Source organism: Podarcis erhardii, assembly GCF_964252035.2.
Source record: "Podarcis erhardii genome assembly, chromosome: 15".
NCBI lineage: Eukaryota > Metazoa > Chordata > Lepidosauria > Squamata > Lacertidae > Podarcis > Podarcis erhardii.
The window spans coordinates 11704544-11728645 of NC_138505.1; the positions used below are offsets into that span (position 1 = coordinate 11704544).

General features: G+C 47.8%; 3 protein-coding genes across 3 annotated transcripts; 1 reads left to right on the top strand and 2 right to left on the bottom strand.

Annotated features, from left to right (window-relative positions):
- Positions 1-871: 871 nt before the first annotated feature.
- UBXN1 (UBX domain protein 1) lies at positions 872-17105 on the top strand. The gene is made up of 10 exons (XM_081841330.1): positions 872-979; positions 3243-3334; positions 4434-4487; positions 4581-4702; positions 6214-6292; positions 6609-6800; positions 10845-10896; positions 13398-13526; positions 14991-15174; positions 16731-17105. The coding sequence occupies exons 2-10, from the start codon at positions 3279-3281 to the stop codon at positions 16778-16780; spliced, it is 918 nt and encodes a 305-aa protein (XP_081697456.1). The 5' UTR covers positions 872-979; positions 3243-3278; the 3' UTR covers positions 16781-17105.
- A 1106-nt stretch (positions 17106-18211) lies between these two features.
- On the bottom strand, positions 18212-20126 carry DMAC1 (distal membrane arm assembly component 1; the record flags this gene model as incomplete). The annotated part of the gene is made up of 2 exons (XM_081840770.1): positions 18212-18623; positions 19781-20126. The coding sequence occupies 2 exons, from the start codon at positions 20124-20126 to the stop codon at positions 18559-18561; spliced, it is 411 nt and encodes a 136-aa protein (XP_081696896.1). The 3' UTR covers positions 18212-18558.
- Positions 20127-21614: 1488 nt separating this feature from the next.
- Positions 21615-22437, bottom strand: UQCC3 (ubiquinol-cytochrome c reductase complex assembly factor 3). Its single transcript, XM_081841509.1, has 2 exons — positions 22227-22437; positions 21615-21924 (listed from the first exon to the last, which is right to left on the bottom strand). Exons 1-2 carry the CDS (start codon positions 22344-22346, stop codon positions 21793-21795), a joined length of 252 nt encoding a protein of 83 aa, XP_081697635.1. The 5' UTR covers positions 22347-22437; the 3' UTR covers positions 21615-21792.
- Positions 22438-24102: the final 1665 nt, after the last annotated feature.

The following is a 24102-nucleotide window of genomic DNA, read 5'->3' on the forward strand; positions in this document are numbered from 1 at the left end:
TGGGATCAGCTGCATGATGGAGCTCCCCACATGAAACCCAGCTGCACAACTGGTCCTGCCACACACCTGAAGTCTCATGCAGTGTCAGGTATGGGCAAGTGGGTATAGGCTGGGGGAAATGGACCCCCCTGCGCCAAATTGGGATCTGTGCAGGGTCAAATCCGGCCTGCATGCCAGAGGTTCCCAACCCTTGCAGCCAGTGAATGAATGAATGAATGAGCAAGTGAAAGAGAAAATGTGAAAAAAGGGATATGACAGAAAGAAAACAGAAGAGAAAGAATGGGAGGAAAAGAAAAAGAGAGCAAATGAGAAAGAGAAAGAGAAAAATGGAAGGCTGAAAAGTGAAAGTGTGAAAGAAGAAATAATGAATGAAAAATAAAAGAATGAAAATAAAAAAGAAACAAAAGATAGGAAAACTGAACTAAATAAACGTAAGAGAAGAGAGAAAGAATAATAAGAGAGAGAAGTGAAAGAAAAAAGACTATAAGAGAGAGAATTCAAAAAAGGGCAGGCAGAAGGAATGGAAAATAAATAAAAGGTAGAAAGAACGAGGGGAAGAATAAATGAGGGAAAAGGTATGATAACATAATGAAATTGTAAAGAAAAATAAATCAATAAATGCAGTAATAAATAAATTGATTAAATGAATTGAAAGAGAACACAGGTGTGTGGTGGCCTTGGGGAGGGATACATACATACGTACATGTGTGTATATATGTGTATGCGTGTAATAGGAGATAAAATCGCTTCGGCACAGATTTGACCGTTTCCTGCCCCTTTAAGGCGAAGCTCTCAGCCAACCCTACCGACCGCGCACCCTTTCTGTCCCTCGGCGGCCGCCTTCGCGCATTCCGGCAACCTGCCCACGTGAGCCAAACAGCGGCCGCGCGACAGACCCGCCGCTTCCGGTGCGCTTTTGCTGCCGCCGCCGCTGCCGCCTGGGAAGAGAGAGCGAGAGCGCCGGAACCTCGGAGCGCAGGTGAAAGGCGGGGGGGGGGGCGCTCCTTCTCCCGCCCCCTGGGAAACGGCAGTAGGGGGAAGGGGGCTCGCTCGTACAGGCCCCCTCCCCACCTGGCGCAGCCTGCCCTGCGGGGTTCTCCCCCCATTCCCCAAATATGCGGTCCCTTTAAGAAACAGGGAAGGGCCCCGCCTTGACACCCCCCCTTTGACAGCCTCGCCTTTGGCTCCTCCCCCTTTCCAGGTCATTTGCTCTAAATACCTTTTTGGGGGGGCTTACATTTAACCCTTTAAGATCTATGGAGGGGAGGAAAGCTGGGGCCGTTAAGCGTAAGAAATGGTTGGGTGGGTGTTTATGGGACGAATTTAAACCCCATAGGTCCTTCCCCTGGGGATTCGTAAATAATACATGCATTTTATTTATTTGCAAAGATTTATAAGAGGCGTAAATTGAAAGCGCAGATAAAATCCACAGAACTATTTTGAAACAGAAACAGTCACCACCAATAATTAGAAAAAACTGAAACACTGATGAGGTCAGTAAAATTTTGAAAGCGAATCTAGGTAACTAAATTTGTGTCTTTGGGTAGGTTTGCTATAATAATGATAATAATAATTTTAAATGTATTCAGCAGGCTTCTTAAACAATATTGTGAGGGTGGACACATCATGCTCCTTCTGGGGTAATTTTCCACCTTCCTTCCCCAGACTCAGCTCTGACCTGTGGCTCCCAGAAGCTGTCAGCATGTGACAGCGGTCTCAAACCCTCAGTGAGTTAGGGACTTCACCTGCATGTGAAGACAGGCTCCAGTGGATTGAGTGGACTAATAGCGGGTCTAATGGTCAAGAAGGCCCAGCTAGTCCAAAAACTGCTAGAATTATTGATGCTTAGAAAAACTGCTATAAGCTGCTCTGAGCCTGTGGGATAGAACGCCTGACCTTAGAGTTACACAGTTGACTTAATGGTTGAATAGGAATTCGAACTTGGGTCTTCCCAGCCCTAGTCTTTCAGTCTAACTGCTATATCCCACTGGCTCCTAAGTTAGAGTCATCTCAGGGTGGAGAGGCTAGTTCCTTCATCCCCCACCCCTGGCAAGTCTTACTGTAGCTTTTACCAACAGCTTAAGACAGGATTGGCCCATGTGGTGACCTTCAAATGCTGTTCGACTCCAACTCCCTTTTTTCTGGGGTTGATGGGAGTTGTAGTCCAACAACATCTGGAGGTCACCGCATTGGCTAACCATGTCCTCAGATACAGTCAAACCTCGGTTGTCGAACGTAATCTGTTCCGGAAGACCATTTGACTTCTGAAACATTCGACAATCAAGGCGCGTCTTCCAATTGGTTTGCAAAAGCTTCTTGCACTCAAGCGGAAGCCACGTCGGACGTTCGAGTTCCGAAAACTGGAGCATTTATTTCCGGGTCTTCGGTGTTCGGAAGCTGAAACATTCGAAAGCGGAGCCGTTCGAGAACCGAAGTTTGACTGTGTAGAAATGAACCAGCAAAACCTCCCCTGGAGTGGAAATGCAATGATAGACGGACTTTTCCCTTTCTCGTTTTTTTCTACCTTAACAGGCAGCTGTTAAAGGCAAGAGTGTGGGTGGCGTTCAGGCACTCAAGGCCTTGGCTGCACACACTGATCTGATAGTCCTCTCCAAGGTTGGGAGGTTTGCTCTCTCTTAACTACAGAGAGCGCAAAAGAAAACAGGACACATTCTGGAAACAGAATGGTGGCGGAGTTGTATTAACACGACAAAATCGTGACCAGCAATTCTCTCTGTGTGTGGCTTTTAAGCCATTCTTGGCAAGCAGACAAAAAACACCTCCCAAACTGGCATACAATAAAGTATCAAAAAGTATGACAAACAAATGAGGATTCCATGTATTATCACTGTGCCAGTGCAGCGTGATAACTTTTGACTTCGAAGATAACTTTTGACTGTAGCTTTATTCCAGAAATCTTGGGACAAATGTTTGCTGGGTGGCACAGATTGTTCTGTTGTACAGATTGCTCAGGGCTCTGCCTCCGTGGTCACAGGCAGCATGCTTCTGAATACCTGTTGCTAGAAACCACAGGAGAAACTGCTTGCCAGTTTCCCACAGACATTTGGCTGGCCACTGCGCGAACGGTGGAGGGTGGACGGATCCAGCAGGCTTTCCTTACGTTCTTATATTTAAAAATTCTGGCTCCCGGAATGTTATTTCCCTTTGCTAACCTCTTCCTTTCGCTGTTGCTGTTAAAGGAACTAACACAAATTTCCGGACTCCTCCTGTTTCTTTTGCAGAGTTTGCTGGCGGTGGTGGCAGCCCAGCACAGCAACATGGAGGCTACAGCTCTGGAGAGCCTCATTGAGATGGGCTTCCCCCAGAACAGAGCGTAGGTGTCTGTCCCTGGGGAAGGGTGGGAGGCATGTGAGGGTTAAATGGCAAGGCCAGCCCTTCTGGTCCCACATCTATTGCCCAGAAGGCCTAGAAAGAAGAAAACTGGATCTGTGCAAGGCCCCTTCCCTGCTCCCAGTGTACATGTGTGTTAGCTTGCAGGTATATATGGGACGTGGGTGGCGCTGTGAGTTAAACCACAGAGCCTGGGTCTTGCCAATCAGAAGGTCGGCGGTTTGAATCCCTGCGACGGGGTGAGCTCCCATTGCTCGGTCCCTGCTCCTGCCAACCTAGCAGTTCAAAAGCACAAAAGTGCAAGTAGATACATAGGTACCGCTCTGGTGGGAAGGTAAATGGTGTTTCCGTGTGCTGCTCTGGTTCGCCAGAAGTGGCTTAGTCATGCTGGCCACATGACCTGGAAGCTGTACGCTGGCTCCCTCGGCCAGTAAAGCGAGATGAGCGCCGCAACCCAAAAGTCAGTCACGACTGGACCTAATGGTCAGGGTTCCCTTTACCTTTATATATGTGTATATGTATATGCTCCCAGTGTATATGTGTGTTCAGACAAGCAGTACTAGACCATGGCCATTGGCCTTAATTGAAAATCAGCCTTTACGTAAAGCTGTAGCTCAGTGGTAGAGCATTGGTGCTGCCAGTCAGTGTGGGCAGTATTATCTCAGTGGTCTGACTCAGTAGAAGACAGCTTTCTGTGTTAGTATTTGGGAAGGGCTACAGCGTCTACCTGGCCTGCAGAAGGTCCCTGGTTCAATCCCCACCATCTCCAGGTCGGGCTGGGGGACATTCCATGCCTGAAATCATAGTATAGAGCAGCTGCCAGTCAGTGCAGACAGCATTGCGCTAGGTGGACCAATGATCTGACTCTGTATATGGCAGCTTCCTTTGTGGACTTTACTTAATTGTTGCAGCGAACCCTTTTGTTGTCCCGCAACCCGCATCCCACCCTAGATGAAGGGGAAATTGGGCTGGGGTTATGAGTGCCCTGTGCTTCCAGCACTTCTCAGAAAGGCACAAAAAAATGTAGAATAGCCCTGTGTTCATATGTAGTTCACTGCCTCGTCCTTCTCCTTTTTCCCCAGAGAGAAGGCCCTAGCGCTAACAGGGAACCAGGGCATTGAATCAGCGATGGATTGGTGAGTATGGGCTCCCTTCTTCCCTCCTGCAGACCTTTGCAGCCCTCTTTTTACCAGTCTTCACCTGAATGGTGCCTCTCTCTTAACTCCCAGGCTCATGGAGCACGAAAATGATCCCGACCTGGATGAGCCTTACGTGCCCCCTCAAGGCCACGTTCTGAGCACAGAGGAGCCCCCCGAGGGAAGGACGCCGGAGTCAGTGCAAAGTGGATCAGGTCAGAGCAAATCTGGGGAACTTGAGGTGGGAGGGAACCTCATGGGGGGGGGGTCCTGTGCCTGGCCTAGTTCTTACTATCACCTGGGAGAGGAGGGGGAGATTGGAAATTGTTCCATCCAGCCAGAATTGAGCTCCTTCGAACCTCCATCTCTTTCCACTGAGGGCAGCTTTTCCAGAGGTTCTAGAACAGGAATAGCCAACATCTCACCCTCCAGATGTTGGACAGCAACTCACATCATCCCATCCCAGGCTGGGGCTGATGGGACTTAATAGTTCAGTAACAGCATGCTGGCCCACCCCTGTTCTGGAATCCTGCCTCCAGAGAGCCTTGCTTGGTCAGTTAGATTTGTCCAAGAAAGATCTATGCTAAAAGCCGCAAACCAAAATCTGAATGTTTCCATTGCTGCTTCTTTGTCAGCCTTCTTCCTTAACATTCTTGGCTCTGGCTTTTCTCCCTCTCTCATCATTCTAGAACAGGCATCCCCAAACTCGGCCCTCCAGATGTTTTGGGACTACAATTCCCATCATCCCTGACCACTGGTCCTGTTAGCTAGGGATGGTGGGAGTTGTAGTCCCAAAACATCTGGAGGGCCGAGTTTGGGGGTGCCTGTTCTAGAACTCTGGAAGTACAGTGTGGGAACGGACAAAATAAAGTCCTTCTTCCCAAACAGCGTATGGTTAAATCTAGTAGAATCATAGAGTTGGAGGGGACCCTGAGGATCCCTTCTTCAGGGTCAGCCACTCGGATGGCTTTAAAAGGGGGTTAAACGGATTTATGCAGGATAAGGATCCCAGTGCTTCATTCTCCAATGCCAGAAGCAACAGCTTCAGGGAATCACAGCTGGAGAAAATTACTGTTGCACTCAGATCCTTTGACCTTTATGTTGTGAACTGCCCTGAGATCTAGGGGTATAGGGTATACTGCTGCTACTACTACTACTAGGGACGTGGGGTGGCGCGGTGGGTTAAACCACAGAGCCTAGGACTTGCCAATCAGAAGGTCGACGGTTCGAATCTCCGCAACGGGTGAGCTCCCGTTGCTCGGTCCCTGCTCCTGCCCACCTAGCAGTTTGAAAGCACATCAAAGTGCAAGTAGATAAATAGGTACTGCTCCAGCGGGAAGGTAAACGGCCTTTCTGTGCGCTGCTCTGGTTCGCCAGAAGCAGCTTAGTCATGCTGGCCACATGACCCGGAAGCTGTATGCTGGCTCCCTCGGCCAATAAAGCGAGATGAGCACCACAACCCCAGAGTCGGTTACGACTGGACCTAATGGTCAGGGGTCCCTTTACCTTTACCTTTACCTTTACCTTTACTACTACTACTACTACTACTACTACTAATAATAATAATAATAATCCAGTGAACAGGCTCTTGTTATGTTCTTATGTTAATTTTCCTTTTCCTTTTTTCTTTTTCTGCTCATCCTCAAATATAGGAATTTCCTTGCTTGTCTCCTTGGGTTCTTCCAAGCCCAGAGGGTAGCAACATAACAGGTTTATCTCCCCATAGATCCCACGTTAGAGGAGCTGGCGGAGGAAGATAACCGACGCCCCCTGAGCGAAGAAGAGAAGCGGGAGCAGACAAAGAGGTAATCGTAATTCTGGCGCCTTTAAATTCTGCGACCTGAAAACCCGGATTCTGCGACTAGAATATGATTAGGCTAATCATGCAAGCCTGCATGTTTCTCCCCCCACTTTATGTGGAACTTGGGTCCCTATGTGGTATTGGACTTCCAGCATCCCCAGCCAGAATCACTGGTTGTCAGGGATGGTTAGGTAAGGCGTCTTTGCATAATTATGCCGCGAGGTGAACGGGGCACCTTCCAACTCCACCCTCTCTTGTTTACGGCAATGCCCCTGTGTGGCTTACGAGATCTCCTGGGGAATTTGCCCATGTGCTTTCAGGATGATGGAGCTGATCACTCAGAAGCAGCGAGAGCGGGAGGAGCGAGAGAAGCGGGAGAGCATTGAGCGGGAGAAGCAGCGCCGGAAGCAAGGCCAGGAGCTCTCCCTCATCCGCCAGAAGCTGCAGGAAGACGAGATGAAGAAGCTGGCCGAGGAGAGGCGCAAAGAGAAGCTGGAGGAGAAGTTGGCCAAGTGAGAGCCTGTGGGGGTGGCAGTGGGGGCCCGGAGGGGGGCTGGAAGTGGGGAGGGGGCTGCTCCTATAGAGTGGAGAACAGCAGCAGACCTCTCATGGTCTGTGGGTGCTTTTAACGCCTTCCCGAATCAAAGCAAAAGAGCTGCAAATATAGGAAGTTGCTTCTCTGTCGAGTCAGGCCATTGGTCCATCTAGCTCAGTGCTTCCCAAACTTTGACCTCTGGCTGAATTTGGACTACAGTTCCCATCATCCTTAGCTAGCAGGGCCAGTGGTCAGGGATGATGGGAGCTGCAGTCCAAAAGCAGCTGGAGACCCAAGTTTGGGAAACACTTAGCTAGCTCAATATTGTTGGCAGTGGCTGGCAGCAGCTCTCCAGAGTTTCAGGCACGGAATCCCTTTGTCTATCTGTCTGTCTGTCTCTCCCCCAGCCCTACCTGGAAATGCCAGAGATATTTTAACCTGCCTGTGACATGATAATGGATTCATTTCACCTGCTCCCTCCCTCCCTCTTTCACCGGCTCGTAACCAGCCAACATAACACGCCTTGCATTTTAATATTAATTTTAACGTGTTGCTGTGAACTGTGTTGAGCCTTCCTTTCACTGGGAAGGCAGGATAACAAAATACTTCTACGGCACAGTCCTACACTTGCCTAACTCAAAATAAGTCCCCTTGATTTTACTGAAGCTTGTAAAGGTAAAGGGACCCCTGACCATTAGGTCCAGTTGTGGCTGACTCTGGGGTTGCGGTGCTCATCTTGCTTTATTGGCCGAGGGAGCCAGCGTACAGCTTCCGGGTCATGTGGCCAGCATGACTAAGCCGCTTCTGGCGAATGAGAGCAGCACGCAGAAACACCGTTTACCTTCCCGCCAGAGTGGTACCTATTTATCTACTTGCAATTTGACGTGCTTTCGAACTGCTAGGTTGGCAGGAGCAGGGACCGAGCAACAGGAGCTCACCCGTTGCGGGGATTCGAACCGCCGACCTTCTGATTGGCAAGTCCTAGGCTCTGTGGTTTAACCCACAGCACCACCCGCGAAGCTTACTCACAAGTAATTGGGAAGAAGGCTGCAGTTGTAATAAAGAACTGCCCAGGGCAGGCTTCCCCAACCTGGTGCTCTCCAGGTGCTGCTTCCCACTTCCTTTCTATCCCACCTTTTCTCCAAGGAGCTCATGGTGGTCTGCATGTTTCTCACCCTCTCTGTTTTAGGTTTGGTTCAGAGATACAGAGAAAGAGTGTTTTGCCCAAGGTCACCCGCAGAGCTTCTTGGCTTGATGGGGTTTCGAACCCTGGCTTTCACCGTAACCACTATACCACGCTGCCTTTTCACAGAATCATTGGAGTTGGAAGGGCCACAAGGGCCATCTAGTCCATTCCCCTCCAATGCAGGAATCTTTTGCCCAAGGTGGGGCTGGAACCCACAACCCTGAGATTAAGAGTTTCCTGCTCTGCCAGCCGAGCTTTTTGTTGGATTCCAGTTGCCATCATTGTCGATGGGAGTTGGAGTCTAAAAACAGCTGAAGGCCCAAGTTTGGGAAACCTGGGTTTAGAGCAAGTGGTCTGTCTGTCTGTCTCTCTCTCTCTCTCTCTCTCTCTCTCTCTCTCTCTCTCTCTCTCACACACACACACACACACACACACTGTGTGCCTGGGGCTGAGTGTCCAGATTTTTCCAAACTCTACAAAGGAAAGGACACGATTCTAGGTATATGTACGTAAGAGTGGAATTTAGCACTTTTCCACCACCCAGACTGCCTTTTGGTGGCAAATGGGCAAACGGCTGTTGTTTCACTGAATCTGCACTTTCTAGTCGAAGTTTTGCTGGAAGATGTTTTGGGGAAGGGGAGTTGCGACGTGGAGTCAGGTTGTGGAGTGGAACTTGTGGGGTGCTGGTGGAGGTTCTTGCCATAGGGCAGCTGTGGGGAAACTGTGCCCCCCACGGACGTTGCTGGACTTTACTTCCCATTGTCCCTGGCCATTGGCCATGCTTTCTGGGGCTGGTGGGAGTTGTGGCCCAGCAGCCTGTGGAGGGCCAGAGGTTTCCCACACCTGCAGGTGGCAAATGCTGTTAGTGGGACAGGATGTGGAGCAAAGAAATTCCTACCTCCCTAGTATACTTGAAAATCCTTCCCAGGTCACACCTGACCTTTCTAACCTTTCTCAGGTTTGTAGCCTTGAAAGTTTTCCAGCTTCTTTCATGAGAGCCGGGGCAAGGGGCATGAAGCTCAGTGGTTAGAGCTCTGCTTTGCATGCACAAGGTCCCAGGTTCAAGCCTGGGCTTCTCCAGTTAAGGGTTGTGGAAGACCACACCCTGAATCCCCGCAGTGTTGCTGCAGGTGAATACTGAGCTAGGTCTTGACTCTGTACAAAGCATTTTCCTTTTTGCCACTGGGATAACCCCATTCTTGACACCAAGACTGCTCTCAAATGGTGCTCTCTTGTGATCGAGTTGCAGCCTCCCTTGCTCCCCTCCCCCCCAACATGAAAACTCTTCTCCTTTCCTTTTTTTTATAATATTTATTGAAATTTTACAAAAACATAAGTTTACAAAATGCAGAAAAAGGGGGGAAAAACATATGAAAACAAATACAATAAAAAAGAAGGAAAAAAACATACATCCATCATTCTCAGATTTTTAACTTTCATTACCTTCTTTCTTTCACCTCCTCCTCCTCCCCTTTCTTGTATCCTGGTTGATAATTGTCACAGCAAATCCTTTCCATAGTTCACAATATTTTGTCCTTACATTTTCTTACATTATCTTAATCTATTTTCATCTTGTCTTATAACAGGCCTTAAAACTTAAAACTTAAATCATATTTTTATGAACTTCTCATAGCCATATCATTAACCTAATTCTTTAAAACATTTTTACTAGAGCCAAGTAGTTCCATTTCAACATTTTTCTAACATTCATCAATTATTTTAAGACAGTCCTAATGACAAAAGAAAAAAAAAGAGTGTAAAGCAGTCCAATCTTCATCCAGCGTCCCTTCCTCCTGGTCCCGGATTTTGTCAGTCCTTTTTGTCCCATTAATCTAGCGCATTAACCTGGTGCCCTTATGTCTGAGGCCCTCAAGTCTCTTCCATGCCCCCCCCCCCCGCGATTCTTCTTCATGTTTTCCTTTCACTCGTGGGAACTCCAGCTTAGTAATGTTTTTGACCCTTTTCAGCAGATCAGCCCCATTTCCATAGTCCAGACAAAACTCCATATGATGTTTAAACACCTGTTTCAGATTCCCTCCAAAATTAAGAGCCCCCACCGCTCCAAACATCTGGCGGCCCATTACTAGACTCAGAGAGTCCAAATATTCCTGCATGGGAGGGACAATCCAACCCCCCATTTCCAAACCAAACTTTATCTTTCCAAACCTGGTTTTTTCCAAATTCATTTATCAACTCCAAAGGCTCATAATCCTGCAGGGCCGCAACTCCCTCCATTTCTGGCACTCCTGTTTTAGTTCCTGGGTAGGCTCCGTGTACTTTCCTATTGCCTGTTCAAAATTTCTGACCGCATTAGTCATCATATCTATCTTCTGACCTAACTGGTCCAATAGGGCATTTATTTTACAGAGAGCGCCCAACCGCGCTTCTGAAGACATTGTCCTACAAGGTCACAAGTCCTTTCCCACGATTGTAATCTGTAACAGATGCAAGCTCCTGAAGTTGGTTACAATTTCACAGTCTCCCTCTAGGGGGAAAACGTCTGTTTCTTCTTTCTTTTAAGAGCAATAGCAACAAAGTTTCTTTTTTTAAGATATTCAGTCAATATTTGTTCCTTTGAAATGCGAAGGGAAACAATGGAATCCCTATGGTACTTTTCTTTTAGCTATCTATCAAAAACATTCGTCTCTGGTCAATGGGCTTCAAACGTCAGTCCTGACACTCCGCTCCAGGATCAGGACGGTGGAAAGTTACTTTACTTTAAACTCACTTCTGCAGGTTTAAGCAATCCAAAAAGAGATCCCCCTTCTTCTCCTGCCACCGAAGGGGGGTTCCACGATTTTGAATGATGAAAGTCAATCCTCTTCTCCTTTCCAGGCAGCGGGTGCGAGAGAAGATAGAGCGTGACAAGGCCGAGAGAGCCAAGAAGGTAAGGAAACACCAGAGGCTGGGGAAGGGATGTGCTCTGAGAGTCATAGTTTTGCTCGTGGCTTCCTTCCACGAGAGATGTGGGTCCCACAGGTGGAAATAAAAAGAATTAAAAATCGAAAGGAATAATCAAGGTAACAGATGTGGGTCTCCAGTCTGTTCTGTTTCCCTCTAATAATAATAATAATAAAAATAAAAATAAATACCCTGCTCATCTGGCTGGGTTTTCCCCGCCGCTCTGGGCGGCTTCCAACAAAATATTAAAATACAATAATTCCAATCTCCTCATGGCTGACCCAGAGGGAGAAAAAGGACAGGAGAGCGAGTGAGCTGAGGCTGATTCACATAGCACGAATCCAAGACTTGGAGAAACGGCCCTCCAAACATTATTGGGCTCCCATTTGCTATCAGCGCTGACCGTTGACCATGTGGCCCAGGGCTCATTGGAGCTGGGAGTCGATAAACAGCACCTGGCTATCCGTATTTCAGCACTACATCCATTTTAATGGAGTATTTGTAGGAGGGATGTTACGGGAGAGAACTTTCAGAAAGGCCAACTCCCACCTTCTGTGCAAAACAGTGGAAGCCAGCAACAAATGCATTGCAAGGTCTCCTGCTTGTTTGCCCAAGCTCTTAGGCCAAGGCCCTGCCTGCTGGGTAAACCCGCCAGTGTTGTTAAACTTAAATCGTAGAGTTGGAAGGGACTCCAAGAGTCATATAACAGACCCTGCGTTTATCACCCGAGGCCTTTTTCATATGCCTCCTACACAAACAGTCTGAAGGGCGGCAACACGAGAACGGGCCTTTTCTGTGGTGGCTCCCCGCTTGTGGAACGCCCTCCCTGGGCAGGCTCCCTGGGTGCCTTCGTTACATATCTTTAAGCATCAGCAAAAACATTCCTCTTCTCCCAGGGTTTTGACTAATTAAACATTCTATGGCCTTTTAAACAGGGGGTGGGAATTCCTTTTGTTCATGCTATGGTTTGTTAAACCACAGAGGGTCGGCAGTTCGAATCCCCGCAATGGGGTGAGCTCCTGTTGCTCGGTCCCTGCTCCTGCCAACCTAGCAGTTCGAAAGCACCTCACAGTGCAAGTGGATAAATACCTTCCGGCGGGAAGGTAAACAGTGTTTCCGTGCGCTGCTCTGGTTTGCCAGAAGCGGCTTAGTCATGCTGGCCACATGACCCGGAAGCTGTACGCCGGCTCCCTTGGCCAATAAAGTGGGACGAGCGCCACAATCCCAGAGTCGGTCACGACTGGACCTAATGGTCAGGGGTCCCTTTACCTTTATGGTATGTACTTTGGTGTTTTTCTATTGTAAACCACTCTGTGACCCTCGGATGAAGGGTGATGTCAAATTTAAGAAATGGTAATAGTAATTACAACCTAGTCCAACCCCTTGCAATGAAGCAGTCGCCACTACAGACTTGACAGATGGCCATCCCTCTGCTTAAAATGAAGAAGAGACCACCGCCTCTCATGGGAGTCCGTTCCACCATCAAAGAGCTCTTGCTGCCAGAAATTTCTTCTAGATGTTTAGTCGGAATCTCCTTTCTTGTCATTTGAATCCATTGATTTCAAATCCCCCCCAGAGCACCATCTTCTATGTGACAGCCTTTTAAATAGCTAAAGATGGCTCTCGGATCTCCTCTTCTCCGGGCTAAACAATGCCCACCTCCCTCAACTGTTCCCCATAAGGCTTGGTTTCCAGACCCTTGATCATCTTGTTCGCCCGGCTCTGCACACTTTTCAGCTTGGGGTCTTTGCTGCGAGATCATATTCACCCGGTGCTATACCAGCTGCACTGGCTCCCAGTGGAGTACAGGATCAGGTACAAGGTGCTGGTTTTAACCTTTAAAGCCCTATACGGCCTAGGACCCTCGTACCTGCGGGATCGCCTCTCCTAGTATGTCCCATGAAGGACCTTATGGTCTTCAAATAAAAACATCTTGGAAATCCTGGGCCACAGGGAGGTTAGGCTGGCCTCGACCAGTGCCAGGGCTTTTTCAGCTGTGGCCCCGGTCTGGTGGAACGCTCTGTCACAAGAGACTAGGGCCCTGCGGGACTTGACATCTTTCCGCAGGGCCTGCAAGACAGAGCTGTTCCACCAGGCCTTTAGCCAGGGCACAGTCTGACCCCCTCCTTCTGTAATCCTCACAGAACTCTAGCCCAATGGTTGCCATTCATTTGATTTTGAATTGATTTTAGAATGAATTGGTTTTAGAATGCATTTCAATCAATTGATTGTGATTTTATGTAAATTGTGTTACTTTTATTGTTGTTAGCCGCTCTGAGCCCGGCTTCGGCTGGGGAGGGCGGGAAATAAATAAATAAATAAATAAATTATTATTATTATTATTATTATTATTATTATTATTATTATTATTATTTTGTGAACAGGGCTTTCTGCCCCTAGAGTGCAAGCCTGCCCTGAGAACATACATCAGGGTGCTGCTGGGCGGCTGTCTTTTGTCCACTGACCCACCTCTCCTTTTCAATTCAGTTTGGTGGCGGCTGCAGCAGCTCTTCCCAAGGCTCCACCCTGCCTGAGCAATCGGCACCCACACCGGTTCCCTCGTCACCCAGCCAGGAACCCCCTGTCAAGCGAGAGTATGATCAATGCAGGATACAGGTAACTGACTGTGGGGCAGGCTGTGTGTCTGTGTTTGTGTGTAGAGAGCTGCTTGTTCCCATCTGTTTCTTGCACATACCATAAGCCAAAGCCACTCTGCTTGCAATATACAGCCATGTGGTGGCCGGCCTTAACCTTTTGCATTCCTGCCGTAAAAGACTCCTTGAAATCTTCCCTGCCTGATGCAAGCAGAAGTAGACCGTGCCAGGTTATCAGCGGTCCAGCCATGCAAACTGGAGGAGACTGCAGTTCCAAACTGGTCCCTGCTATGAGCCTCCTTTCACCCGTCCCCCTTTAATTTTATTCATCTTAAAATAAATACAGAAGTAGAACCATGTCAAAATGCAATTAACAGAAAATGCAAACAGCAGTTCAAGCTCTTTGCCCAGGATGCACAACCGAAAAGGACAGCCTAGTTAGATAATACTAAATCTATACATCCTATTCTTTGATCCTTAAAGAAGGAATATTCCCTGGGATCCACACAAAGGATAATGGGAATACGAACCTACTTTTTCCAAAATAATGGTAATACTTCTTAGTGTTTCTGTAGTGCTTTCAAGTGCTTCAGTGCATTATCTAGCTGTAATCCTTACACAACAACCCTGCAAGATATTATTATTCACCACATTGCAGATGGGCTGGTGGTGGGGGACTGAGATTGAGGGCTCGCCTAGTAAGGCCATCTAGTATTTTCATGGCAGAGGCAAGGCTCCAGATGTTGACTTCCTGACTGCAACTCAGTATACTTCACATGCAGAAGGCACCAGGTTCAATTCCTGGCATCTCCCGGTAGGGCTGGGGGAACCACTCCCTTCTGAAACCCGGCAAAGCTGCTGCCAGTCAGTGTAGACAGTACTGAGCTAGATGGACCAAGAGTCTGACTCAGGAAATGCAGCTTCTGTGGCTCCCTGATAATTTTCTGGACTTTGTGGTGGTGTCACTTGAGATAGCTGTAGGCAGGGCAGGCCCCCTGATCTCCATCCCCACATTTGCAAAAAAATAGGAATGATGATGATGATGATCATCATCATCATCTACCCTGTGGTTAAGGATTATCAAGAGTGTGTACAGGAAGCATATGAACCACATAAAGCACTGACAATCCTTAAACCTTCGCATTCTTAATTATGAAAGAAATAAGCAATTACCATTGCATGGTTAAAACCTTTGGCAGATAAGTAATCTCCGAGTTCTGAATGAGGGTCTTTAGTAAAAAAACAACACAACTTAAAATTACATGTGCATTGTCATCCCAATGGCTGCAGTTAAGATTAGCCACAGTTTAGGGTTCCGATGTAACACTAAACTGCAGCTAGCCAAAAACGTACGTTTTCCCATCTTCTCCTCGTGGCCGTGCTGGAAGGAGAGGGAGGACAGCCCACAAGCCCCAAAGCTTATTCATGTTCAAGGATGCGACAATCATGCACCATTTCAGATCCTCTCCCCCTCTCTTTTCCTCAGGTGAGACTGCTGGACGGCACGTCGCTCACCCAAACGTTTCGAGCCAAAGAGCAGCTGGCCGCCGTCCGGCTCTACGTGGAGCTGAACCGCAAGGACAATGGTGACGAGCCTTTCCACCTCCTCACCAGCTTCCCGCGACGTGTCTTCACTGAAGAGGACATGGAGAAGCCCCTGCAGGAGCTGGGTGAGTCTGAGCTTGCTGGGGCAGGAAGAGGGAAGGGGGTGAGGGTTGCTTGGACTGTTTCCCTCCTGCTACTCCGTGGAGAACAGAGGAATTCTCGGGCAGGGGCTGGGAACCTCTGGGTCACGAGCCCAGTTTGTCCCAGCACAGCTCCCAGTTTGGCCTACAATACCCACCAAGCTACGTCCCGCTCCTAATACAGTGGTACCTCGGGTTAAGTACTTAATTCATTCCGGAGGACTGTTCATAACCTGAAGCACCACTTTAGCTAATGGGGCCTCCCACTGCCACCGGAGCACGATTTCTGTTCTCATCCTGAAGCAAAGTTCTTAACCCGAGGTGGAGTCTGTGGCCTGAAGCGTATGTAACCCGAGGTACCACTGTACCTTATGTGACGTCAGGTAGAGATGCAGCCGGTCTGGCTGTGCGTGGGGAGCTCAGTTGCGCAGCCAGTCCCTGCAGAAAGCAGGCTTGAAATCACTGCCTATCAGCTCACACGTTTTGACTTCAAGCTTGTGGATTAGTTGTGCGCTGTGTAAAGCGCTTTGCAAACCCTGAAGTCCTGACAAACATCACCCCAAGTCAGGTGAGTGACAGGTGAGCAGGAGAGATGAGCCCCCCCCCCCGCAACACCAGGTTCCCCACTCATCCTAGGCCAAAGCAGCAGCGCTGTCTGTTGGAAGCTGGCCCATTTTATGCTACATCTAAGAACAGAGAGAGCCTGCACCAGAGGAACTGGTAACCTAATTTTTTTAGTTGCTGTTTTGTTAATATTGTTTTATAGATTCTAAGTGCCATATTGGTTTGTTGATCGTATGATACGACTTTTGCTGTAAATGTGATGGTTAGGGGTTTTTTTAGTTCATTTTGTTAATAGCGTTTTATAGATTGCAATTGTTTTATTGAGGATTTGTTAATTATTTCATACGATTCACGCTACATTACGTTATTACGTATTGTTGGTAAGCCGTTTTGAGATCCATTTGAATGAAAAGCAGCCTAGAAATACATCAAATCAACCCAGAAGCTGCTGAACTCCAGCTCCCATCAGCCTCTGCCAGCATGGCCCAATGCTCAGGATGGGAGTTGCAGTCCACCAATATCTGGAGGCCCAGTTTTCCCCCCGACGCAATTGGAACACACACATTTCATCATCCCTGACTGTTGCCTGGCCCAGTTCTAGGGAGCCAGTTCCAAACTTCATCAGAACAGTACAGTGGTACCTCGGGTTACAGACGCTTCAGGTTACAGACTCCACTAACCCAGAAATAGTACCTCGGGTTAAGAACTTTGCTTCAGGATGAGAACAGAAATTGTGCTCCAGCGGCGCAGTGACAGCAGGAGGCCCCATTAGCTAAAGTGGTGCTTCAGGTTAAGAACAGTTTCAGGTTAAGAACGGACCTCCAGAACGAATTAAGTACTTAACCTGAGGTACCACTGTACATAGACTGTTTTGCTTTGACCCAAAGTTCTAACACCACATTTGCCCGGCTAACTACTGGATGCAAGTTTTTCCCATTAACTCCCACTCTCTGCCTCTCTCTGTGTCTCCTCTGTAGGTTTGGTGCCTTCTGCTGTGTTGATCGTAGCGAAGAAAGGCAACAGCTGAAGTGGCTCTCCTCCTCGCTCTCTCAGCCCCCTCCTTCCCTTGCTGCTGGAGGTGACTCTCACCTGACCCATGTGCTCTGTCTCTGGGGGGAGCGCACATCCCAGCCCCTCCTGGTTTTCCTAACCAACTCTGCCCACAGAGACTCCAAAGCACCACCATGTCTTGGGGTGGGATTCCGAATCAATGGCGACGATCGGGGTGGGGTTGGATGCGATGGAGAAAAGTGTTGGGCTTCCCCTCCTGTCGGGGAGGGAGGGGCAAGGTTGCAACTTGACTTCCTCTCTTCATGCCACACACACACCATGAATAAAACCTATTCTCTCTTTCCTTGTTTCTTGCAAGAATTCTTTTATCCCATTTGCTAAGTGGGAGGGCACTGGGAGGGCAGTGCCTGGGGCTCTCATCCAGGAAAAGGCTGCTATCCTGCTGCCTTGTCTCTCTACTCCAGGGACTTTGATGTATTTAATAGGGGGTTTTAAAAAACTGAACTTTCTAAAAAGAAAGAAAAATGCAGACAGTGCAAACCAAATCATAACAAAGACGACATGTTATGTGGGTACAAGCAGAGGGAGGAAAGCTGGTGGCCCAGACCAACCCAGCGCTCAGAATAGATCTGTACAAAGAGTCCAGGTATCAGAGAATTTCCTGGTCACCTTCTCATGCCAGTTGAGTCATGGCATCTGTTAGTGTTAGACATTTAGCCACCCTGAGTGCCCTTACAGAGGACAGATGCCATGACTCAACTGGCAGCATATGTTCATAATGAGGAATACGGATGCATCTCAATGGGGAGTGGGGATTACACAAATGAGGAGCCATCACTGAGAAGGCCATGCTGCTTATGGGGGTCACTGCCAATTGGACAAACCTTCCATCAGGGTCCTGGATGGTTGGTATTTGAGCTGCTCTTTTAGATGAGTCATGTTGTGCAATTGTAGGAATTGGTGTCTCTTGCAACTGCAGCAGCCTCTTTTAACAGCACTCAATAATTTCTAAATTACCGTATTTTTTGCTCTATGACTCACTTTTTCCCTCCTAAAAAGTAAGGGGAAATGTTTGTGTGTCTTATGGAGCGAATGCAGGCTGCGCAGCTATCCCAGAAGCCAGAACAGCAAGATGGATCGCTGCTTTCACTAGACAGCAATCCCTCTTGCTGTTCTGGCTTCTGGGATTCATAATTTTTTTTTTCTTGTTTTCCTCCTCCAAAAACTGGGTCCGTCTTATGGTCTGGTGCGTCTTATAGAGCGAAAACTATGGTAGTTTTGCGTCCTTTTAAATCCCCTATTGAAGCCAGTGGCCCTCCCTGACCTCTTTCACAAATTGTGTTGTGTGAGGGAGCAAGGAACCTCTTCTTTCCACTTCTCTTTTCATGCTGCTGCAATTAAGATTAAAAACATGGAGGGGGACCCCTAAGTGAAACTATAGCCCCGATGCAGAAACAGAGCTTGATTTAATTAAAACAAATGCAGTTAAATATTTACATTGAATACATGGTGCTTAGGGGTGTTTTTTTAATGCAGGAGGAAGCAGATTTTCTCTTCTCCCAGCTATGACATACATCACAGCTTCTACTGACAATCTCCGTTGTAAGGAAAGCATGATATGCTAAAGTCTCTGCAGAGGGTGCACAGTGTCTTCTTGGCATATAAACCAGCTTGCCACGGACATCACAAACAAATCCAGGGTATTTCCCTCCATTAGTCTTTTACTGGCTACGGTTTGAACTGCTGCCAGATCCGGAAAAAGATGATGTGCATCCAGTAATGGGGTATTGCTATTCACTCATCTTTCTTGTAGCTTCCAACTGGGTTTACCCACACAGTGACACCCCAACAGAAGAGACCTGGAAGGGAGAAAAAGAAAAGCATGTGAGGGGTGTGGCCCGAGGAAGAGTTCCAAGGGCCAGAGAGAGGGGCCCATTTGGCCCCCTGGTCCTGAGGTCCCCCCCCTTGATCTTGTCATCCAAGGATGTATGCCACAAACAGCAGGAAGAAACAAAGGGTGCCAGTGGCAGAGCTGACTTCGAAACAGACTTTGCCAATACCCCACAAGACGAGGGAAGAGAAATGATTGCTAGTCGATCTGATTTAAGAGCAGATTTCCTGCCCCATATATGTTGAATGATTTGGACTAAAACTAGGAGAGATATTAGCACTCCCACTGAACCTACTTTCCCAAGTACAACTTGGGGGGGGTCACCCTAGAAAATAAGGTGCACCTCTGAGCATAGATCAACCTCTGAACAAGAAATGATGTCCCCTGGGACTGGCAGGGTAAGGTCTGAAATCCACACCCACCGGCTCAGAAGGGCAGATGCATTTACCTTCACTATGGTGAGGGCAAACACCCTCTGCATATGCTCAGAGGTGACTTCACCCAAATGTCGATCTCGGCGCTGAGCCCAGTGCCAGATTTACGTATAAGCTAAACAAGCTATAGCTTAGGGCCCCACTCGCTTGGAAGCCCCCAAAAAATTAAAGGAGAAAAAAACTGATGTACATTTCCAAAATATATGATAAAAAACAAATAAAATAAAACCTACATACAGCAACAGTGTTTTGTGTTGTGTAGGCTCCTATGATGTAAGTCATGGGCCGCGCCTGCCAGCCTGCTCCCTAAAATATCACTGGTTTGCTCATTTCTATATAGGGTGCCTACATTCTGCATGGACTGGTTGCATGTCGCATGTCGCATGCAGCTGCAGACTGCAGTGCAACACAGTTGAATGTAAGTCAGGCTGTTGTACCTGTTATCTAATATTAAAGACTGCTTGCAGACTGATGATCAGGCAGCACAGACTAAGGGTATGAGCATATATTCAACACAAAAAACAGCGACAATTTGTTGTTGACAAAGGACAGCTGGACATAGAAAGGGCCCCATTACCTTCAGTAGCTTAGGGCCTCATCAAGCCTAAATCCGGCCCTGGTGAGCCGCAGCCCCCCCCCCCGCCCGGAATTGGGCTCCCGCCCCTCTCTGCGCCCCCCCCCCCCCACTTACAGACGGCGAAGGTCATCTGGGCGATGTTGCCCATGCTGGGGGGGATCCTGTGGCTCATAATCCGGAGGGGCCCCGAATAGACGAACAAGGAGGAGGCGATCAGTGCCCCCCCGCTCAGGGCGCGGCAGCTGAAGCAGGACCAGAAAAAGGACCGTTTCTGCTCCGGTGAGGAAGCGACGCGCTCGACGCTGGAAGACATGCCTCGGCTTTCCTGCGGAGGCGGGAAGATGGCGGCGCCCAGGACACCGCGCCGGAAGCGGCTTGCGCCCAGAAGCCGCTCTGCTTCCTGTCCCTCGTCTCGGTGGAAGCAGAAAGGGCGGCGTGCACTGCAATGGGCGTCCGGCATGCCAACAACTCCCCCATCGATTGGTTCCCCCATTGTCATGCTGGCTCCCTTCAGCGTTTGCAGGTGGAGGCAAATCTCAAGAGGAGAGGAAGGGGGAATTTCCTCCCTCCAGGAGATATTAGTTAGGGAACATCAAGTAAATTACGTCCAGCTATTTGTCCACTTCTCCATCTGTATAAAAGCCAGCTTTCCAATATTCTTCAGTGGAATAACAGAACTGAGGATAAGGCTTTTGCAAGGGAAAGGGGCTTATGTAGGCTGTGGTGATAGGAGCAGGTTTGATTCTGATGGGTGGGCTTCACAGAGAGCAGGTTTAGACCATGCTTAGGCAGACCTACTGGGGCAAATCATAGAGTGGGAAAACTCCAAGTGTCATCTAGTCCCAACCCTCTTGCAATGCAGGAATCTCAGCAAGAGGTCCCCCATTCAATGCGAAACCATACGGGGCACTGCCCTGTCAATGCGTCATCCCACAGCTAGCCGTCACTTGCCTGCCTTCTGATATGCAACCAGTCCAGGAGGCAGCCCTGCCTATCAGATTCCTACTCCTTTGTGTCAGTGTTGCTACTTGTAAAACTCAACCAGGAGGAAGATGGGGACAGTACTAGAATTAGATGATTCCAGCTCCTGATGGGCTCCCTGTCTTCTGCCCCAGCAGTTCCAAGGGGCAGCAGCCACCACAGACTGCACCCAAATGGTCTTCATAAGGTTTCTCATTTTTTTCCACTCATGCCAATGAATAGCTGTCATTCAGTCTAATGGGGAAACATTTAAGTCAGGGTTGAGGAACCTGTTTCTCCAGGTGAGGACAAACTCAAACTTCCATCAGCCCTGATCAGCATACTGAAAGAACTATGGATTATGGGAGTCCAACAACTTTCAGCAGCGCACAGGTTCCCTAAGTACTGTTCATGGCAATGTCACTGCTGTGAAGGCCCAACCTACCATTCCATGCCTGGCAGTGGGTGGCCTGAACCTCAAGTGATAAGAGGTCACAGAAGACAGGGGAAGGAAGCCTTTTTCAGCACAAGAGGACCACGTTCCTTTCTGGGCAACTTTCTGAGGACCACATGCCAGTGGTAGGCAAAGCCAAAGGCCAAAGTAGGCACGACAATGAATGTTACCTTGGTACAGTGGTCTAGTTTCTACACAATTACCTCTGTACCCTCCACCCAGGCAAACAAGACACAGGATCAGAATCCAAGGCTGCATTCCAGCCAGGCAAACACTTCTGGGGCACAAAGCAGGTGAGAGGTGCAACTTGAAGAAAGTTCTGAGATCAGATAGGGAGGCCTGAAGGTCTGCACTTGGCCCCTGGGGCTGAGGTATCCAGCTATGGCTGTAAAGTGTATATTGCCATTGTACAGACAACTTGGCAAAATATAAGCCCCCCGTCTCTCTACACACATATTACTATCGTAACTACAAACTTCTTTTTTTGTTGTTGCTAGTTTACAACAAACCCTTAAATAAGCACAGATGTCACTGTGATTTACAAAGGAAATTTTATCACTCAATGTTTACACCAAAGCAAGCCTTACAGCAAGAAGACAAAACGGAAGAATCTCTCCATTGAAGAGCCAGTAAAGTCCTCCTAGATCCAGCTTCTGCAAAGTTCTCAGTTTAGAATAGAGTCCAGCCAGCACAGACTCTTTTTGCTTCACTGCTATTTTTTCCAGGGCCACGGCTTGTGAGCCACATTCTCATCGGTCTTTGATGCCTCTTTCAGGATCTCCATTACCATGGCGTTATGTTTTTGCCGCTCAGACAACACCTGTGGGGTGGCATCAGCAAACTCCTGGAGGAAGAAATAAAGATGTTTAGAAGATCCAGGAGAGGTGCCTTCAAAGGTGATGTCAACCTGCTGGAGAGTTTCAGCTATGGCTACAGAGACAGACACGGGAGGATTACATGTGCCCATTGGGGCCAGTATACTCTACTCTGACTGGCAGCAGCTCTCTCAGGATTTCTGGGGTCTCTTTCTCGTCAGCTGCTACCTTTAGCCGGAAACGCCACGGGCTGAGCCCGGGCTCCCCACAAGTGTACCGTCGCTTCCTCTGACCTCCACCGCAAACCCCGGAGACTGGAGCTTTCGCCCACCTTCGCCATCTCCTTTCTGCGCGCTTCGTCCGGCGCGACCACGGCCCAAAGCACAAGTCCTGCGCCCGTGAACCCCGCCACGAACAAGATCCCCTTTGCTACGCGGTAGGCAGTCTCCATGGAAGCAAACGACACCCCACCGCTCCAAAAAGACTCCCCAAAAAACAAGCAGGAAGGACCGGCCTCCCTGGAAGGGCGAGGGGAAGAAAAAAGGTGGCGCACCACCTAGCGAGCAGAGGTGTGTCTGAGCTAGAGTGTCCCCGCCGCAACCTAGAGATAAGAAAAGGAGAGAGTTATGGAGATGTTAAAGAAGCGCGAAAGAGGGAAGGGAGTCTTGCTCTTTCTTTCTTTTTTTAATATTTTATTAAAGTTTTCTTGGTTTACAAAGGTATGCGCAATGTCTCTTTTTTCAAGTTACATTTTCCTTTTTTATTTTTTAGAATAATTTTTATTAGTTTTCAGCACAAATATACGATTTTATCCAAATTTTAACAAATTGTCTCTTTTTGGACTTCCTTTAGCTTCTCTGACAATCATCCATATCAATCTCTCAATAACGCATTCCCAATATTTTGTATTGCCATTAGACTTCCCTCCCACTTCTATTTCTTTTTAACAATACATCTTAGAATGAGGCATCTGATCAAGGCCTGTATTTTAAAATGAGCTTAAAGATATATTTGCAAATGTTTGTATGTTTCATGCCAGGCAGAAACCAGCTGGCTATGTACTTTGGCAGTTGTTTATCTTCTTGCTCTCCTGAACAAAGGCCCCTCTGATTTATAGCAGTAGCAGGAGACAAGTTTCTAAAAGGGAATTACAGGCTGGGAGCAAATGTTACACTGACCCTACAGAATACAATCAAGCTGCAAAAACACTAATTAAGAGTTGGTAAATAGTAAGATTTATTGTTTAACAGAAAACAATACCATGTGCCTCCCATTAGACCCTAGCCATATTTTCCTAAGGTTTAAGGTATACTGAGAGAGTTAAAGGGCAATAAATTTTGGGAAGAGCTAATGGGAAAAGCAGCTGGCTGGGAAAGGGAGGTGTGTAAACTGAAGAGGCTTCTTTTGAAGCTGTTTTTACTGAGTTCCTTTTTTACTTTGCAAAGGCCTTTTCTTCTAAAAAGCTATCTATGTTATGTATGAGATTTGTTGGCTTAATGTAATTAGGCAAAGGATTTAGAAAGTAAGAAATGTTAGATTCTTATGTTAGATTTTTGTTTCATTGATGGTGTGTGAGAATGTGAACCCAAGATCTCTGTTTAGATAGAATTTAATACCACGAGCCATTTGTTTTAGCCATTTGTTTTGGAATGCAGGGGCAACAGGGGCAAAAGGTGATCTGGTAATTAAGGTGCCTTGTCGAGGCAAATGTAAGATATATGGCTGCTTGTCTGCCATTTATGGATAGAAGGAAATATAGCTCTTTGTCTCCCATAAAAGGTAATAGGAAATGGGTGTATCTTTTATGATTGGTTCTAGCAAACAGCCAATAGGAATTTCAACCAGGCTGATTGGACAGAGGCAGCCAAAGGAGGAGCAAGGGGGCTGGGCTGAGGAAATATAAGTGCTGGCCATCAGGGCTGGAAGGGGCAGAGCTTTGGTAACCATATACCACTGTGCCTATCATTTATTTGTCTGACAAATAAATTATTATTTTAATTTCTCTATTGCTGCATTGAATATTTCATTCCAGCTAAGCGTTAACCACAAGCAGGGTGCTACAAGAATTCACAGTGCTTCTTGAAACCCCACTAGCGTTGTTTGCACATCACATATGCTTTTCAGATAATCTGCAAATTTCCCCGAGTCTTTGATAAACTTTTGGTCTCGAAGATATCTGATTTTCCCAGTTAATTTGTCCAACTCTG

Coding starts and splice junctions, on each gene's coding strand:
- UBXN1 (XM_081841330.1), top strand. CDS start 3,279: ATGGAGGCTACAGCTCTGGAGAGCCTCATTGAGATGGGCTTCCCCCAG. Junction 6,801..10,844: donor CTGGAGGAGAAGTTGGCCAA/GTGAGAGCCTGT, acceptor TCTCCTTTCCAG/GCAGCGGGTGCGAGAGAAGA. Junction 15,175..16,730: donor GAAGCCCCTGCAGGAGCTGG/GTGAGTCTGAGC, acceptor TCTCCTCTGTAG/GTTTGGTGCCTTCTGCTGTG.
- UQCC3 (XM_081841509.1), bottom strand. CDS start 22,346: ATGGAGACTGCCTACCGCGTAGCAAAGGGGATCTTGTTCGTGGCGGGG. Junction 21,925..22,226: donor GCAGAAAGGAGATGGCGAAG/GTGGGCGAAAGC, acceptor TTCTTCCTCCAG/GAGTTTGCTGATGCCACCCC.